The sequence below is a fragment of the Marasmius oreades genome, chromosome 10 (assembly GCF_018924745.1).
Source record: "Marasmius oreades isolate 03SP1 chromosome 10, whole genome shotgun sequence".
In the NCBI taxonomy this organism is placed as follows: domain Eukaryota; kingdom Fungi; phylum Basidiomycota; class Agaricomycetes; order Agaricales; family Marasmiaceae; genus Marasmius; species Marasmius oreades.
Genome location: NC_057332.1, coordinates 2366278 through 2382960, shown reverse-complemented (window position 1 = coordinate 2382960; position 16683 = coordinate 2366278). Strand labels below are relative to the sequence as shown.

The following is a 16683-nucleotide window of genomic DNA, read 5'->3' as shown; positions in this document are numbered from 1 at the left end:
GCCAAGTTGGTGCTTGAGATGGCGCTGAGGTTTTCGGCCCTTCGACTGGAACAATGGGTTCGGAGCGAGAAGCTTGACAAGAGTGTCGAACATATCACGGCTGACTCTGTAATCAAAAATCAAAGTGAGGTAAGAAAAAAGTATAACTAGTACGATACCGGAAAACAGAGCGGAACTGGCGGTCAGGAAGTTGCAGCAAGCACTCAAAAAAGTCTTTTTACTTCGGAAACAGGAAATATGGACCCCTTCTACCACCACCACGAAGTCTACATGCCATCTCCAACCATCTTGCACCAAGTGCCCGTAACAAAACTGCCACTTCTTCGTTGTCCTCCAAGTCCTCCACATCTTCCTCTGAGTCAGATTCCTCTTCAAGGATATCGGCCGCCACAAGAAGATGTTGTGCATCCGTGGGAAGAGCATTCATGCGTTGAGTTATGGTCGCAGTTGGCATGAGATAGCAGAAAAAGAAGTTGGATATAAAGGAACAGGTGTTGATGAAGCTAGAGGGAAATTGAATGGGGGAAAAGTTCAGAAATCATAGAGAACATATGATAAAATAGACATACCGAATTTTGGTCCTTACGAGTGACAGCTGCACCGTGAGGCTGGACGTCGAACGAGACGGCGGGGATGATGCGGGCAGAAAAAGACTGGGCGCTTACAGGCCGGGGTGCCCGATCGAACCGACGATGGGGCGGAGTTTGAATTACATGGTTTGCAACGTTTGAAAATTTAGAATTGAACAGCCCTATTTTTGCTCGGCGCTTGAACATATGTATATCCGTTTCCAACGCTGCGACGCCAAGAAGGACAACCATTGACCTAGCACAGAGCCAATGATGATGAGGATAGGAAAATTTGGCACGCTCCTTCGCTGTATCCTGAATGTTGCCTCAAATGCAAGAAAAAAACTTTCCACATCCACCACGACAATCATTTTCACTTATTGCTCAACCCGAATAGCTCACGATGCCATCGAATGGTTGCTTGAGATTGAAGGAGTCAGTCTCGTCTTTACTTTCTCAGTTGTTTTGGAACTGTTGAAGATTTATGTAGCGATATATAGGTATTCTAAGTATATCACTTCACTTTTACAAAACTTTTTAACTGTGGAACCGTTACAGATTTATGCCTCTTTTTCCTATATCGAACAGTTACCCCCCCCCCCCCCCCCCCCCATTAATTCACCCCAGTCTCATCCATAAGACATCAACTCAACCGAATAACCAAAACTGGTTGGTATTACCAGGTACGCAATCCCATATCTGAACCTAAAAGTAGTTGTGGTTTAGACGGGGAGAAAACGCAAGTTAACCACGACGTACAAGAGCCCCAGCCGTGAGGTTCCCATCTCGTATATCCAAACACTTATTCTGCCCGGTCCAAGAAATCGTGGCAGAATCTCCGTTGTATTGCCACAACTGATTCGTGTTCCCATTTACACACGACCACACTTGAACCAGATTCCCGTTTGTAGTAAGACCATCACGAACGTCGAGGCATTTCGTTCCGGAAAACGTCGTTATCCGTCCAGACTCATCAAGTGGGGAAGGAATGACCCAGGTGACGTTTCCATTGGGGAAAGTGGAGTTTGGGTCGTTGCATTGAGCGAGGGCGATGGCGGAGCCATCGACGTTGGAGGTGGCTGTCAGGCAAAGAGCTATACGAACAGAGAAAACGAGATGTAACTAAGTATGTTTGCGTGTTTTGCGAAGGGGGGAGAATTTAGAAAAACGCTGCACTCACGAGGGTTTGTAGGTGGTGATCCAACGAGCCTGACAGGCAACTGGGCTGAAACCACTGCAACGAGGACTGAGAGGGCGATGAAGACGGTCTGCATCTTGTGAAGACAGAGACTGGTTTTCCTGTGGCCTTCCAGTTCGACTTTTGTACCTGTCCTGAAAGTTCTGTTGAGCGCCTGGACTGGTAGAAATCAATGATCCATCTACACCGACTTCGCACACGGCGAAACAAGCCCGCAGGAATAGAGTTACTCGGGTGAGCGAACACGAAACCGAGAGCAATCAAACCCGTATTGAATCTTCAGGGAGGGTGGGAGGTAATGATGTATCATTTTCAGAAAAGCGAGTTCAAAAGCAATTCAAAAGTGCTGGGTAGTGTATATTGAGTAGTTAAGTTCGCAGATCCCTGTGCCTAGTGGACTTGTTCAAATTTTTACTGCTGTGAGGAATGAGGAATGAAATAGTGCTCACCGAAAACCCAGTATCTGTGTATGATGTAAAAGTTTGATATTCACTAAATGAGAGATTTCCAGAGTTTAAAATCCGCGGAGTTCAGGCTACAACACTGTAATGATACCCGAAATCAAAAGATTGATATGTATCTGAACGGCAAGACCAATCTTCCTGTGTAAAAATGCGGAGGCATCGGCTTACAGGCTATCCAGCATGTGGAAGCGAATAATTGGCAAACCCTCATCACACACATTATTATATCGAAGAAGCTCAACATCTTGCAAAACCATCTCCCTTCCCTTGGATCCTTGGATCCTAACCAAAGACGCATTCAATAAGCTCTTATATCAACAACAGGCCACCGAAGGTCTCTTACCTGCCTGTTCACATGTACCATCGCCTTGTGAAACCTCTTCCGCGGGGGTCCTAACAGACTGTGCCGACTTTGCGAATCGAGCATAGAGGATTGTTTGAATGTATCGCAAACCCCGGCGTCACATGGGAAGGGAAAGTTTCGGTCGAGATCGTGCTGCTAACAAGTAACTTCAGCGGCACAAGAAATGGATGAAATGGATGAAATGCATCGGGTTCGGCTACTTTGTTTTCCGGGTTTCATTGCACATTGCGGAAAAAGAGAATTGGCTAAAAGCTCCACTGACACCTATTAACGATGATGACAATGCGAATTAGAAAGATTTATCAGCCTTATATCTTGACTTTACATACCGTTGCTTCCTGAGGCTTCCTCTCCTTGGTTTGTCTTTGTGGAAGATTCTTCGCTTTGTAGCAATCCAGGACGCTTGAGAGGTCGTCTACTGCTTACGTCTGGGTCGCCAGGCTTTATGTTAACTCATGAAAGAGGGTATGGAAATCCTGTTTCTATTCTCATGAGTAGATACGTATAAACTGTTTGGTTATGATCAGAACCTTTGTTCAAGTTCATGTGAAATGGGCGACTGACTTTACATAGCCCATGTCCGCTACGACGCTTCATGAGCGTCTGCTTTTGGGGATTGTCCGCTTCCGGATGCGGGCGCTTCAGCTAATAATGGCCCTTGCAATCCGCCCATCTGATTACATATCGAGCGAGCGTCACCATGGAATGCTGCAGGTAGACCATCGTTCTTTTTCCCGAGAAGGATGAGAGGCAAAACGCGAGTATGGAATACCCTATGTGCCACCGAGCCACCCTAGAAAAATAAGAAAGAAATACTGAGTTTGACGCGCTTTTTTGAAGCAATGAATAACAGACGTACAAATTGGTGGTACATTCCACCGATAACGGCTGCCACAGTATCTCCCTGCACCTTATACAACCCAACGCTCTTCATTAACGAAGTTTTATCTCCAGCTGAACCCAGTCTCTCTGCCTTGACAGTCGGCGTCCATCTCATTACACGACCCAAACCCCACTTTGATCCTACGTGCTCTCCGAGAACATAAGTGTTGAGCGTCCGAGAGACGATTTCTTCTAGGTCATCCGATACTTGCAGGTGAGGTGAAGACGACAGGAGTAAGAGTAAGTAGGAGTGAAGTACTCGTCGACCTGATGAACGTTAAAGTTAATTCAGTTGGATGGAGCCGGGGGGAAACGACGGACCGAGAAAGCTAAGGCCGCCATTATGTCCATATACAGCTGCAGGATGACTTGCGTGGGTAAGAATTCGCCTCGCGAGCTCCTTCGGAAACTGAAGTCCTGAGAAAAGTCCACCCAAGTGTTCTGCGAAAACGGGATCTGGTTCGCGCATTGTTGAATAGTCCACCCTCTCTTTCAGCTTTAGTTCCGGTACTCGAGACCTATAGTAGGTCACTTTCCGTCTATCGGAACCCTCATGTTTTGTACTCGCCAAGTTGATATTCTGGGATGCCTCGTCTGCCTCTGAGTTGTCTCGCCGCCAGGTCCGGTTCGCTGCGAGCGTTGCTCGTGGTGGTTCAGATAGGTATCCTGTATGAGTTCGCTTTTTGAGGACGGCTGGGGCATAGTGCCTTCCTGAAGTTCTTTCAGTTTCTAATTTGAACAAGAAGGCAAGACTTACCCGTCACTGTCCGGGAGGGAATTGAAGAGGAACAGGCGAAGAGTGACCTTGCGGTATAGTTTAAGCAGGAGACGCCTCTCGACATACTTTGGTTGATGGAATGAGGAGAAAGAGAGAGACCGCCTGTTTCTTTTTCTTTTTTTCGTGGTCCTTGGAGGGTGTGAAGCGGTAAAATTCTGTATGTCACGTGGTACCATCATCACAGGATACCCTGTGCTCATCCAGTGTCACTAGTAGTAGGGTTCAAATTCGTGTCAACTGTAGGTATGTAACTTTGTGTCAGCGTTATTATTTTTTCAATCACAGAATCTACACCTACTATATCAAAATGTTGTTTACTAACTTACCACCTTGTAGAACACCTAGCCACGCCCCATTACCTCAAACAACTTCAAAACAACTTCCAGAGTAAGTTCAAGCGGATGGCTGCCAAACCATTTAAAACGGGGTCGGGCCTATCTTTGACTCAGAATAAAACGAGTGGATGTCCTATTAAACTTGTGAGAACTTCTTTACCTCTCATGTACCGCCATTACGAAGAGAAAAACAGCCGACATCCCACTGATTTGTCGGCACCGGCACTGGCAGTCACTTGGTCCTCGCCTCGAATTCCGGGCCCTTTCGTTTCAGAATCTTCTCAATAACTCTGGCGGCCGAATGTCTCCATGACCCTCTCTGTTTTGAGGGAAAATTCGACTCTTCTTTCTCCAGATCGTCTCCACCTTCCAAATCTAGAGAAGTGAGGACGCGAGAACCCCAATATTTACGCCTCCCCGCTGAATCTTCCGATGTTCGATGAACCATGTCTCGAAGGGCTGTGGAATACAAATGTGACTCCCCAGCAAGTACCAATGAGCCCAAGCTTTGGCACCAAATGTTCATGTGCCCTTGACAATCAAAATTTAATCGATCCTTATTTCAATTGGATGACCCTCGTTTTGCTGTAAAACCTCAGGCTGTTTGGACCTCGCAGCAGCCTTTGTACGCGAATTAATCGCAGGTACCTTAGGGAGCTTGGGACGGCCGCAAGGGGCAGTGTGGGGGACGAAAGCCATCGCATCGAGTAAAAGCTCAGATCAATCGATTGGACCATTCCTCCCGTCTTCATCTCCTGGGTCACACGGATAGCAGCTCCGTCTTTCGATCAAAATTCTAATGTCGGAGAATTGGACGATCTATAGGGGTCAACCCCTCCGAAGCACGAGCAACCCGACCTGCTCCCATCAAGGTGCATATACATTGAGCGAACATCTTTCTATAGACGTAGTTCTCAAATTGACCCTGGCACTCAGCCAGTTCTTCTGGACACCACCAGCAAGGATGTCAGTGATTCCTACAGTTATTCGGCACTGTCACGTAGTCTACCCATAGTCAAATCAGTAAATTTCGCTCACGGATCTCACATATTGACGGCGGCTTATCACCGAAAATATTTACACAGGACGGACGTCAGTCTGTAATGTAGCGGAGAAAAAGTCTTCATTGACACGAGGTCAGCCTGAGAAATAATCGATGGAAATGTCTCAAGATACCATCCTATACTCTCTAATTCGAGACCCCAGAGAAGCTAATCCTTGCAAGGATGGGTTTCAGCTCCTCGTCTGCAATGTACGGAGGTGTATTCGCATTGCGAGGGATCTCAACTCCGAGTTTCTACTGAGGTATCAGTATCGGAAACAAGTAACGATCTCAAATTCTCTCACAAGTATGTCGCCTCGTTTGAGAGCATAGGGGCCTTCCAACCGGGCGCCGTTCACGAAAGTGCCGTAGCCAGTTCCAAGGTCCCTGATATAAAGCTGCCGAGATTCAACTTTCAGTGATGTTGACGCAACGAATGACGCGGTGGGCTGACCATATTATTCGAAATCCAAGCCTCCGCGTGCCTAGAGTCTAGGCTAAGCGGCACGATAGCTGCGCCAGTAGTTGAGGACGGTATGGGGGCGAAATAACCATTCGTTGGCGCTGCTCGTCTCGAACGATGCTGAGGATCGACCTGGGAGCCCAGAACGACTCTCATGTTTCCCTGAATCGGAATGAACTTGGCCTGAAACGGGAAGCTTCCAGAAATCGGCTGAAGGCTGAGGAACGGTGGCGGAATGATAGACATAGCGCTGTAAATACGCCACCTGGGTAAGCAGTAGGTATAACGAGGAATTGGATTGACAAAGGAGGATTTCGAGGGAACGCTTTGCTATTTAAGTGGGACAATCGCGATTCATATCGATTCACTTCTCCCAGATTGAGGGGATCGAATGTCCAGTATTCGTCCTTTGTGAAGGTTCTGAAATGTTTTGGGGACCTTCCACATAGAAGGTCCACGATGACAGCTTGGGCCCCGTGGGTGTGAGAACAAAATCTCGGTAGATCATTTATATTAACTGATCCGCGCAGCGAGAAGATCCGCGTCATTGACGTACAAGGAATGGGTGACATTCCGCCCGGATTGTACTAATTCCTGGTCCGGGGTTCTTATTACTGGCACGTCTGAAGAGGTCCTGGAGGCCTGTTTGGACCCCCCGTTTGCAGAGCTGCATGGTTGGAATTGCCTTGAGAAATGTTACGAGCAAAGGAGTGATGTGCACGGGCTGGGTGACTCCATTTTGGACCCACACACCGAAACCCCACCATCACTCGATATCACAGTCCCACAGCCGCATGGCTTCAATCTTCACCTCAATGAGGACTCGGAAAGGTCTTATCGACCCCGTTGAGTCCCGACGACGGGCCACTTTCCTTGTTGCACGCCGAGCATACACCCAATCACGGATGCCAAATAACTTATCTTATCAGCCGTATCATCTGAATGTAAATCACGTTGAGTTGGCCTATATGGCAAGGGAAGGGAGAGGGAGCCTTAGAAACCCCCCGTCGAGTCACGTCACCCAGGATTGAGAGTTTTGAATGTCCTGCGCTTTGATATCTTTGAATATGTTCACGTCGAACAGCTTGCGCCCCGTGGGTGTGAGAGCAAACGAGTCATATCTTGCCAGATGATTTAAATTTACCATTGATCCAGAATATGTACGCAGTACTTATGCAGATCCGTGCCATTTACGTACCAGGGAAATCGGTACAACCACCGCTGCGAAGACTTGCCACTCAGGTTAAAGAGGACGTCTCGAACTATGTGTTCTTTCCATTTGCCACCGACCATCACACGCCTCATGTCCATGGTCCGACATATGAATGTGAAAATGAAAAATAAGGCACGATAATCAGCGTCCCCTCTTGAACGCTCCTATACCGACTCGTAATGCCAGAATGCGGTAACTAAATTTGTTGCTTCAACTGTGTGGTAGGTGTATTCCTAGTACTGGTGTCAATACCTTTAAAATCTCCTAACGTTTCGGAAGGCACCAAAAGTCAGAAGATTAGGACATATCTGGATGACCTATACACACTCTTGTCGTCAACCCAAAAAGGAAAGCAGAATTGAAAAAGATTTATATCATGGTTTGATCTGTCACTCGTTCGCTCATCCAAAATGTACACCTTTCGATCTCTGCAACGGAAATTTCTTCCATCTCGGTGAAGGTGGTCTTGTCAGTTCCTCTTGCCAATCTCAGTCTTCCCCTCGTGTTATGTGCCGGTGAGGACATGGGTTCCCAGCTGGGCGAACCGGAAAGCTTCGAACTCGAAGGATCTCCAGATGCACCAAAGGACGTCCAGTACGCGATGGCTTCTCGTGAAAGAAAGGATTCACTCTGTACGGAGAATTTGGTCAACGTGGTTTTTGGAAGAAGCAGATGACAGATACCGAATTGAAAGGCGTGAACGTGTTGCCAGCATTGCCAAAGGTACTTCCATGAACAAATATTAGGAATTAAATCTAGATGTACGTGAGAAATTTACTTTGTTCCTGTATGATATTCAGTTTAGAGGTCTGACTCACTGAACTACTAATTAGAGACGTACCATCAAAGAGAAAGTACAGATCCGACGTATGCATGGCACCTAGATATGGTCTTGCATCGTAGAGCACCCGGTCAGGGGCGTCCCAGCTAAACATACATGAGCCCCATGAGCAGAAGCGACCGATATCGTCGCTTACGCGAACGAATAAACATTCTTCAATCCTTTTGCCAACAGACCTTCAGCGAGGAACCAATCCCTGTTGGGTAACAAGTGAGCTGCAGAGTGAAGTTAGAGATAGTCGGTCACCGACATGCAAGCGAAGACAGCTTCCCCAGCCATAGTCCACGCTCGATCCCACTCAGTTGGGAAGGTGCCATTTTCACTCAAGAGAGGATACAACGCCAGAGCCTCATTTCTGAGCTCCTCCGACTGCGTGGAGAATTTGATCAGCCAGAAACGGGTGCGACTCGCAGGAAAGGCATAAATTTACCACCCCAGGCCATCTCGAAAACACAATCCGCTTCACATCTTCGTCCGTGACAAACTGATCAGGACTCCCACTTGCAAAAGTCTTCCCGTCTCCGGTACAATGACCTCCATTGTACTCCACCTCAGCGAATTTACCGGAAGCGATCAGGCGGGAAGGTAAGTCTGGAAGGAAACCTCCCGGTCCTTCGACCACGGGAGCGAATTCGCCGTTAGGAATGCGGTTCATCGCACTCACGATAGCACCGAGAGATGCGTTGCGCATGCAAGATAGAGTTTCCGAGGAGCTCCCGGTGGTAGGACAACCAATAAACTTTGCTGCGTTGGCTATGAAGAACTGCATGGATACTTCTTGAGCTCGCCAGCAAAACGAAAATACATACCAAAGTTTCGCTCGATCTGCGAGTCATTTCGTGTGGGTCCAAAGCCAATAGATTGAGGCGTGGCGCGTTTGAAGGGTACTGGTTTGGTTCCTGATGAAAACGACCGTTAAGTATTTTATCTCTAACGCAGCTCAATCAATAACCCCACCCCCGTACGCTGTGACTTGCATGACAACACTCGCTCCGCCTGCACTCTCACCGTAGATTGCGACATTATGTGGATCGCCACCGAACTTGGATATATGCCTTTGAACCCACTCCAATCCAGCACGTTGATCGAGGAGTCCTACATTGAGATCACCATTCCCTGTATCGGGAGAGAACGCGGGGATCTTCGGGCCACCAAGGAAGCCCATCATTCCCAGGCGATAAGTTATAGATACCCCGACTATTCCAGTCGGATGTTGAGCCACCCAGTCATATAAAGGAAAACCTTGAGGTGACTATGAAGACAACGCTGAGCTGAGAAAGAGTTTCAAAGGTCCTGATCAAAATTGACTGACGTTCGCATAAAAACCCCCGCCCTGGGCATAATTTGAGCAAGAGACAACGCACAAAGACGCGGGGACGGAAACGCACATGGATATATACAGCTACGGGCAGCTTGTCCCCTGCTGTCGCGTTGGTCGGCTTCCATATATTCAGTGTCAGGCAATCTGCAAACAATTGAAGCAATCAGTTGAAGCTTCGAGGCGAATCGCATGAACGAATTCTACCCTCGATTCCTATGCCCACCACAGCTGGACGCTGAATGCAAGGTGGACCCCAGTTCCGTGCATCTGTGATCGAACCGCTCGATTTCGCGTCTTCATTCAACATTTGTGGAGCTCTCCAGCGAAGATCACCAAGCGGGGGTCGAGCATAAGGTACTCCACCAAAGAACGTAACAGGTCCGACGACTGGAGTGTCTGGATTGGTTGGAGATGCTGGTGGGGTACTATTACCAGCAAAAGCAGCATATCCCAGATCAACGACAGGACCCAGTGGAGAGGTAAGCTGCGCAGAAGTTGCGGAAAATGAAAGCGAGAGGGTAATAACAAGTCGAAGCATTGAGAAAACCGATGCCGTAGTGCACAATTTTTCTGGTTAAGAGAGCACGCGGGGAAACAAGATCAAGGAAAAGTCCAAAAGACTATCATGTGCGCCAACTCTGGGAGAAGTTCCGGCCCGTAAGGTCGTATATTCTGTAATGATATTATTAGAAGGCAAACCTAAAGGACATGTAGCTGATCTTGAATGGTGGCGTGTACAACTTCTAATCTTCAGTAAGATTAACTCGTAGATCTTGCGGATCTGGCGAGTATTTTGCATGATTCAGAGTCATGTTCCAGGTAGGTATCTGGGGCTAAGCAAAGATCTGTATGTGGAAGCATGGGATACTTTAATAAGTCGAGTCTTGCTCACCTAGATTCCTGTAAGTTCAAGGTAAGTGAGTGGACGCTGCACGAGATTACTACTGCTACTAAAATGCGCAGTAAAATCGTGAAACGATGATGTCATGCGGACCAATGAGCCCATTGCGGATTATTACATTTGCCTGGGAAAAGATCGAGGTCATATAGAGCTGGAATCAATCAGAAGAAAATTCGTGATGCCTGTTGGAAGAGGAGAAAAACTGGTTTAGGACTCGGAGTCCGTGCGTGGAAAACTTTCCAACACATCACGTGCTAGGACTATGCCTTTTCTGGCACTTCCGGACCGCGGACCGCCAGGCTGATTGACATTTCCCCTTTTTTTTCACATCCATCCCTCAGCTTCAAGATAGTATGGCCTTTGAATTGCGATAACAGGTAGATGGGAATCTTGAGGCCTTTGATAAACTGCGGGTAGAGTACTGCTCACTCTTCTTCCGTTTCACCCGATGATTCATGATTCATATAATTTTCTATTCATCAGACGTCTCCGCGCATCATCACCACGAAATCGGGACCAAAATGTCCATATACTGATCAATACCGTCAGCCATCGTTAGTGCCTCTCAAATTGACGTTACCTGGTATGGACCTGAAATTCAAGTTCAAATCTAATATAACCTTTCATTCTGAGAGTGAATGGTCAGGTTGACCAAACTGAGCAGCGGAGTGAAGTGTGATGATGTCGGACCAGCCATCGCCAGATGGGCTGAGATGACAAGATGTTGTATTATCATCAGATACTCGCCAGTCTGGGTTGGCTTGGGCTACCATATTTAGAAATTAATATAATATTTGATATAATCATTTCAGTTCTCACTCGTGCAGTCTGATTCCAATAGAAGATATTATATTATATTATATCAAGAATAGTGATGTGCGGGCTCGGGCTTGGCCTGAAGCCCGGGCTTGGGCTCGGCTTGAGAGGGCTTGGGCCTGTAAATTCTCAAGCCCGAGCCCTGAGCCCAAGCTCCGGGCACTAAGCCCACGGCTTGGGCCTGGGCCCAGGCTTACTGTACAAAATTTTAAAAGAAGTATGGCTGTAAAAATATCAAATTTTTAGTACATTCTATGAACCCAGAGCCACCTTCCTTTGTGTCTGTTGAACTTAGTGCCAGAATTTGGCAAAGAAAGCCGTTTGGAAGTAATCGGCAACAGTGGGGGCCAGCAGCCAGCATATATTTATGGCAAATTTACGGTCATGTGAATTATTTATATTAAATTCAGAGCCGGCCATTAATACTTCGGTGTAATGGACCATTTTGGTAACCTGCCAGTCCCGAAAAAGATGTACATTGATTACATATTAGAAGCCTGGGCTCAGGCCCAAGGCTTGGGCTTTCCAAACTGCAAGCCCGAGCCTTGAGCCCTTCAAAGCCTTATCCCGGGCTCGGCTCGGGCCGGCCTAGGGCCTGAGCCCGAGCCCGCACAACACTAATCAAGAACAGTACAAATATACACACATAAGGAATAACAAACAATCAAGAAATATGAACTATGAACGGACCCGGCACGCAACTACGGCGACTCGTTATCACTACTTGACCCAATCTTGACCACACAGAGTGTCGCTATTGTCTTTGTTCTGCATCGAGTGTGAGTAAGTCAAGAAAAAAAAAGAGTCAAGTTCTACTCACATAAGAGGGAGAGAGGTGTGGGCAGGATGCATGCGGCGGGCATACTTATATGTTGCGCGTTCTTTGGTCATATTTGTTGGCATGATGCACTTCTGTGGAGAGGACCCATGTGGGATCCACAAATACCCACTCCGTCTGTAGGGCATTGGTGGAGCAAAATCAATATGGGGAACTCGGCGTACCTGCAGTTACCCTGTGCAGGATGGAACCCTGAACACGCCGAAAGCAAAGTTCAACGCAAGTTGAAAATTGAATCTTGTTAGATAATATATCAACTTAGCATTTTATTTTTCTTTGGTTACATAATAGGTAGGTCCGCTAAGTTTACCAAATATTGCGACTGATTTATGCCAGTTTCACTATCAACAACCTGGGCTGTGCTGACACTAAGCTGACTATCTCGAAAAATTTGGACAGCGTATGGGCCAAATGTGGGCTGACTATGACAAATAGCCGTAAAATCTGAATTGACATGACTCTGTAACGGTATTCTGACCCTATCTGGCCATAATCTGGGCTGATGTTGACCATACACTGTCAGATATCATCAGACTGAGGCTTTGAGTTCAGACACTCATCAGAAACTGATTGCATCTTGCCCATCTATGCACAGGCTGTTGATAAGTGCCCACTCAAACTCAGGTTGGGATTTAATGGTAAATACATGGTTGTGTACTGATTATTTCTCCCAGACTAATGTTACTTTGTCATCCATATCAGGAGTTGAACAGAATCACCCCGGTTTCGTGGTGATGATTCTCGTGGGCTGGCCAATTTGTGCAGAAGGGGATGCATTCGGGCTGACCTCCAATGAAAGTTCGACAAATTGTGCTTAACTCGTTCCGTCGAGGTGTTGCAGGGCAGCTGGCAGGGTCAACAGGATTGCAGGTACGTATTCTAGTTTATTTTTAAACGGTGGCTCACTGTTGGATCAGCACGCATTCCAGGTCTGGTACATAGGGAAACTGAACTGCCAGCGGACTTGACTCTCTTGAAAACGGTTTATTTCGAGGATACGGATACACGATATGCTGACTGGAGGAATAGTACTCTCAGGATCCAACACAACCTCAAGGCTGTAGACACTTGTATGCCACGTGGCTGCTTGAAACCGAAACTACAGTACGCTCCGTGCACGTGGGGGGTAAGGACTCCTTCAACTGGGAAATTTATGCTGTAACAGTGACCTCGGTTTTTACGTCTATGATCAGCTCCACTCCAATCAATGTCACAAGTACTAGTACCTCCAACATTGTGCTTTTCCACTTCAAACGTGCGTCAATTCGTCATGTATCTAGGACTTCAGTTATGTATAAATCGATGGCCCAGGTTAGATCGTTGAACTTGAGTTCTTCTTTCTCATCCCATGTCTTCCTCTTCGGATCAAGACCATACAAATCGCGTCCCCTTGCAAGAAGTCGAAAGCAAACGTCCTGCGTTTATCTTGACCTGGACTGAAGTGAAGTTGCTGGGTATCGCGGGCGTAGGTTTCTTTCTCGATGGTACGTGTGTACCAATCATACCTTGATTTGGCATCTTGGAATTTACATGATTCTCTGAAAGCCTACGACCTGTTTATCATCAACCCCGTCGCAACGATGCTCCAATACCGATTGTACGGTGGAAAATCGTTGCCACCGAACCTCGAAGGATTCGTGAAAGCAGGAGCCAACATAGGAAGTGTCATTGGACAGTTCCTCTTCGGTCGGTCCTTTTTTTTTGCGCTTACTCCGTGGCTCATGCCATGATCATCGACTCATAGGTTACCTCGCTGACTCGCTCGGCAGAAAAGCCGTCTACGGAAAAGAGCTGATGTTGATCATCATTGCGACTATCCTCTGCCTCACGACGCCAACCGGCCGACTCTCTCCCGATTCATGTTTGATCTACTTGGGGATATTCCGTATCTTGCTTGGGGTCGGAGTTGGAGGTGACTATCCTATGTCAGCCAGTGTTACCTCCGATCGGGCCAACCTTCGTAAACGAGGAACGATGCTTGCCTACATCTTCTCGAACCAAGGATGGGGCTCGTTGGCCGGGTCTTTGGTAACGATAATCGTGTTGGCGTGTTACAAACATGTCATGGACGTCGAGGGAAAGACGAGTAAAGTGGATGGGGTTTGGAGGATTGTCGTTGGGCTTTCCCTTATTCCTGCTTTTGGAACGCTGTATCAACGGCTGACGATGCCTGAGAGTAAGCGGTTTGAGGCATCGAAGAATTTGGAGCATGAGGAGACTTTGATGGAGCTGAAAAGGGCTAATGGTCAGACCGAAGGATTGCATGATATTTCGTCCGACTCTAGTCTGGAAAAACCGAAGGCGGGCGCCCCAACCGTCGCTGTTAGTGGGGTGAAGTTCAACGCGAATGAGGATCCGGAAGCGTTAGCGACTAAGAAAGAGCAAGCGCATTTCAGCGGTAAGCTCGAATTTTACTCCTGAACTACTGAGCCTTTTGTCGATCTTTTTTGCAATCTAGAATTTCTCCGATATTTCTCGGAATGGCGCCACCTTAAGCTCCTCATTGGAACTAGTATTTGCTGGTTCCTTCTCGACATCGCGTTGGTGGCTAGTCCCAAATTTCTTGTTTAATGTTACTCACTTTCCTTTTAGATTCTATGGCATCAATTTAAACCAAAATGTCGTGCTGCAACAGATTGGCTTCGATGGCAAGTCAGGATCGGCATGGGAAAGACTGTTCAATGTGTCTACCGGTGGAATTATTATCACCGCGCTAGGCTTTGTACCTGGTAAGACCTTTTATGCCATCGACAAGGTTTCTACTTAGTGAATTATTATCGAGGCTACTACGTATCGATCTTGACTATCGAAATTCTCGGACGCAAGGTGATACAAATCCAAGGGTTCTTAATGGCCGCCCTATTTCGTATGTTCCCCGATTCCTTCGTCAATTCTAGGCTTATGCGGGATTTTATTTATCGCGCAGTGGGGATCCTAGCTGGAAATTTTGATACGCTCAGCCACCCCGCTTTTGTTGTCTGCTTCACATTTCTCCAGTTTTTCTTCAACTTTGGGGCAAACACGACGACCTATGTATAGCTTCTTCATATCAATCAATCGATTGAGGACTAAAACACCGCTTATTTTTTCTTTGCATCTTACAGTGTTATCCTGCCGAAGTGTTCCCAACGCGATTCCGTGCATTCGCACATGGAATTTCTGCTGCGGCAGGCAAAGCCGGAGCGATTATCTCTGCTTTGGCATTTAACAACTTGAGTAAGGATATCGGGACACCTGCTGTTCTCTGGAGTGCGTTTTTCTATTCTACTTCTCTGTTGGTTGGTGCCTCTAAAAACGGTTTAGTTTTCTTCGGCGTTTGTATCCTCGGTGCTTGTAAGCCTCTGTTCATCCCTGAAGTTCTCCGTTGCGTAAACTAACGTTTGCTCTGAATCAAAGTCTCCACGCTTCTCTTACCGGAGGTCAAAGGACGAGACCCTGATCTCATTTTGGCAGAAGAGATCAGGGAAGCGAGAGAAAATGCAAGGAGGACGTAGCTTGCTCTCTAATCGTATGGCCATCTCTTTCTCAAACGACTTTTTTGTAATGAGACTCCAACTAAAATTTGCTAGTACTTATTTATCACATGTATCCAACTCGCAAAACACGCAAAACACACAGTGTCGCTCACGACTTTCGTAAACCTCTCGACCGTAAATCCAATATCGTCAACCTCCGGCACCAAAAGTCTTAGGACCGACTATCCGAGGTGGGTGCACGCGACGAAGGGCGCGGTGTCAGAAAAAAAATTTCGTCAAAACGAACGTGGATCTGGTAATGGCTTTGGGGAAATAGCACTGACGATGACAAAAAATCAGCATGAGGCGAGGCAAGGATACCGTCTTACTTTGCGCTCAAGGAAGCCTTCCCATCTGTTCTCGTCGAGAAACGATCTTCTAAATGCTTTTGCATCTTGTTCCGCGAGCTAAGTATCGTCCATGAAACGTTCGACGGCGATTACAGTGTGATCCAGAATACCCTGGCCTGATTTTCCTCGTCTCTTCGCTGACGTCTACCGATTTGCATCATGGCCCCTTCCTCTGAACTGACCTTCTTTCTGTTTCTTTTCCAGACACCTCGTTCAGCTAAAGCGCTGCAGATTGTTTCGATCTACATAAAGGTGTCTGCGCTGCTGTAGAACGGGAAATGGAAATTGTCGACCATCTGGTTAACTTTGCTTGGATCTAGTGTTAGTTGAACACGAATAAATTTGATAACAAGGACATTATAGCTGAATGTCTAGGAGTTCAGAAGATAATGATAGTGGAAGTTCTAATATCCATTTCGTCTCGTTTGAGAGCTTTCGGTTTAGCTGCTTCCTAATCGCAAAACAAGTAAACCAATTCAGAACAGTAAATCAGAACAGTCTAAAAAAGTCCACATACCTCAACGTTTTTGCGTCACTTCCCTATTCGTGAGATGCTTCATCCCATGTAACCTCCGCTGGGTTTAATATCCGGCAGGAAGAGAGGCATTGACCAACGCCGTCGTTCGGAATATGAACCCGCATTATTGTGGCGGGAGTGATCGTTCCAAAAGTCGCTGCAGGTAAAGCGGCGTATAGCCTACATGGCATAGTCTTCCTCATCCACCTCTTCAGGCGCGATTGTACCTTTCTGTGATTCTGGGGGGGTGAAACCAGCGGCGCTTTCTTCCTTTGA

At 47.0% G+C, this 16683-nt stretch overlaps 5 protein-coding genes across 6 annotated transcripts; 1 reads left to right on the top strand and 4 right to left on the bottom strand.

The window, feature by feature from the left end:
- Positions 1-1187: 1187 nt before the first annotated feature.
- Positions 1188-1963, bottom strand: E1B28_002797 (uncharacterized protein). The gene is made up of 3 exons (XM_043159743.1): positions 1750-1963; positions 1329-1663; positions 1188-1274 (listed from the first exon to the last, which is right to left on the bottom strand). Exons 1-3 carry the CDS (start codon positions 1841-1843, stop codon positions 1218-1220), a joined length of 486 nt encoding a protein of 161 aa, XP_043003348.1. The 5' UTR covers positions 1844-1963; the 3' UTR covers positions 1188-1217.
- A 1093-nt stretch (positions 1964-3056) lies between these two features.
- On the bottom strand, positions 3057-4413 carry E1B28_002796 (uncharacterized protein). The gene is made up of 5 exons (XM_043159742.1): positions 4235-4413; positions 3799-4188; positions 3455-3744; positions 3160-3388; positions 3057-3104 (listed from the first exon to the last, which is right to left on the bottom strand). The coding sequence occupies exons 1-4, from the start codon at positions 4317-4319 to the stop codon at positions 3179-3181; spliced, it is 975 nt and encodes a 324-aa protein (XP_043003347.1). The 5' UTR covers positions 4320-4413; the 3' UTR covers positions 3057-3104; positions 3160-3178.
- Positions 4414-5779: 1366 nt separating this feature from the next.
- Positions 5780-6341, bottom strand: E1B28_002795 (uncharacterized protein; the record flags this gene model as incomplete). The annotated part of the gene is made up of 3 exons (XM_043159741.1): positions 5780-5887; positions 5938-6030; positions 6087-6341. The coding sequence occupies 3 exons, from the start codon at positions 6339-6341 to the stop codon at positions 5780-5782; spliced, it is 456 nt and encodes a 151-aa protein (XP_043003346.1).
- Positions 6342-7392: 1051 nt separating this feature from the next.
- Positions 7393-10580, bottom strand: E1B28_002794 (uncharacterized protein). 2 transcript variants are annotated; one of them, XM_043159740.1, is made up of 13 exons: positions 10363-10580; positions 9675-10303; positions 9538-9614; positions 9462-9482; positions 9107-9401; positions 8959-9048; positions 8580-8902; positions 8400-8518; positions 8286-8345; positions 8150-8235; positions 8087-8093; positions 7992-8034; positions 7393-7938 (listed from the first exon to the last, which is right to left on the bottom strand). In XM_043159740.1, exons 2-13 carry the CDS (start codon positions 10006-10008, stop codon positions 7678-7680), a joined length of 1716 nt encoding a protein of 571 aa, XP_043003345.1. In that variant the 5' UTR covers positions 10009-10303; positions 10363-10580; the 3' UTR covers positions 7393-7677. The 2 variants fall into 2 exon arrangements, with proteins under 2 accessions (XP_043003345.1, XP_043003344.1); XM_043159739.1 differs by having other exon boundaries at positions 7992-8093; positions 9675-10108; positions 10170-10303.
- Positions 10581-13161: 2581 nt separating this feature from the next.
- Positions 13162-15650, top strand: E1B28_002793 (uncharacterized protein). Its single transcript, XM_043159738.1, has 12 exons — positions 13162-13280; positions 13342-13509; positions 13571-13711; positions 13770-14423; positions 14484-14565; positions 14618-14754; positions 14808-14891; positions 14952-15058; positions 15130-15274; positions 15329-15358; positions 15422-15533; positions 15595-15650. The coding sequence occupies exons 2-11, from the start codon at positions 13374-13376 to the stop codon at positions 15517-15519; spliced, it is 1614 nt and encodes a 537-aa protein (XP_043003343.1). The 5' UTR covers positions 13162-13280; positions 13342-13373; the 3' UTR covers positions 15520-15533; positions 15595-15650.
- Positions 15651-16683: the final 1033 nt, after the last annotated feature.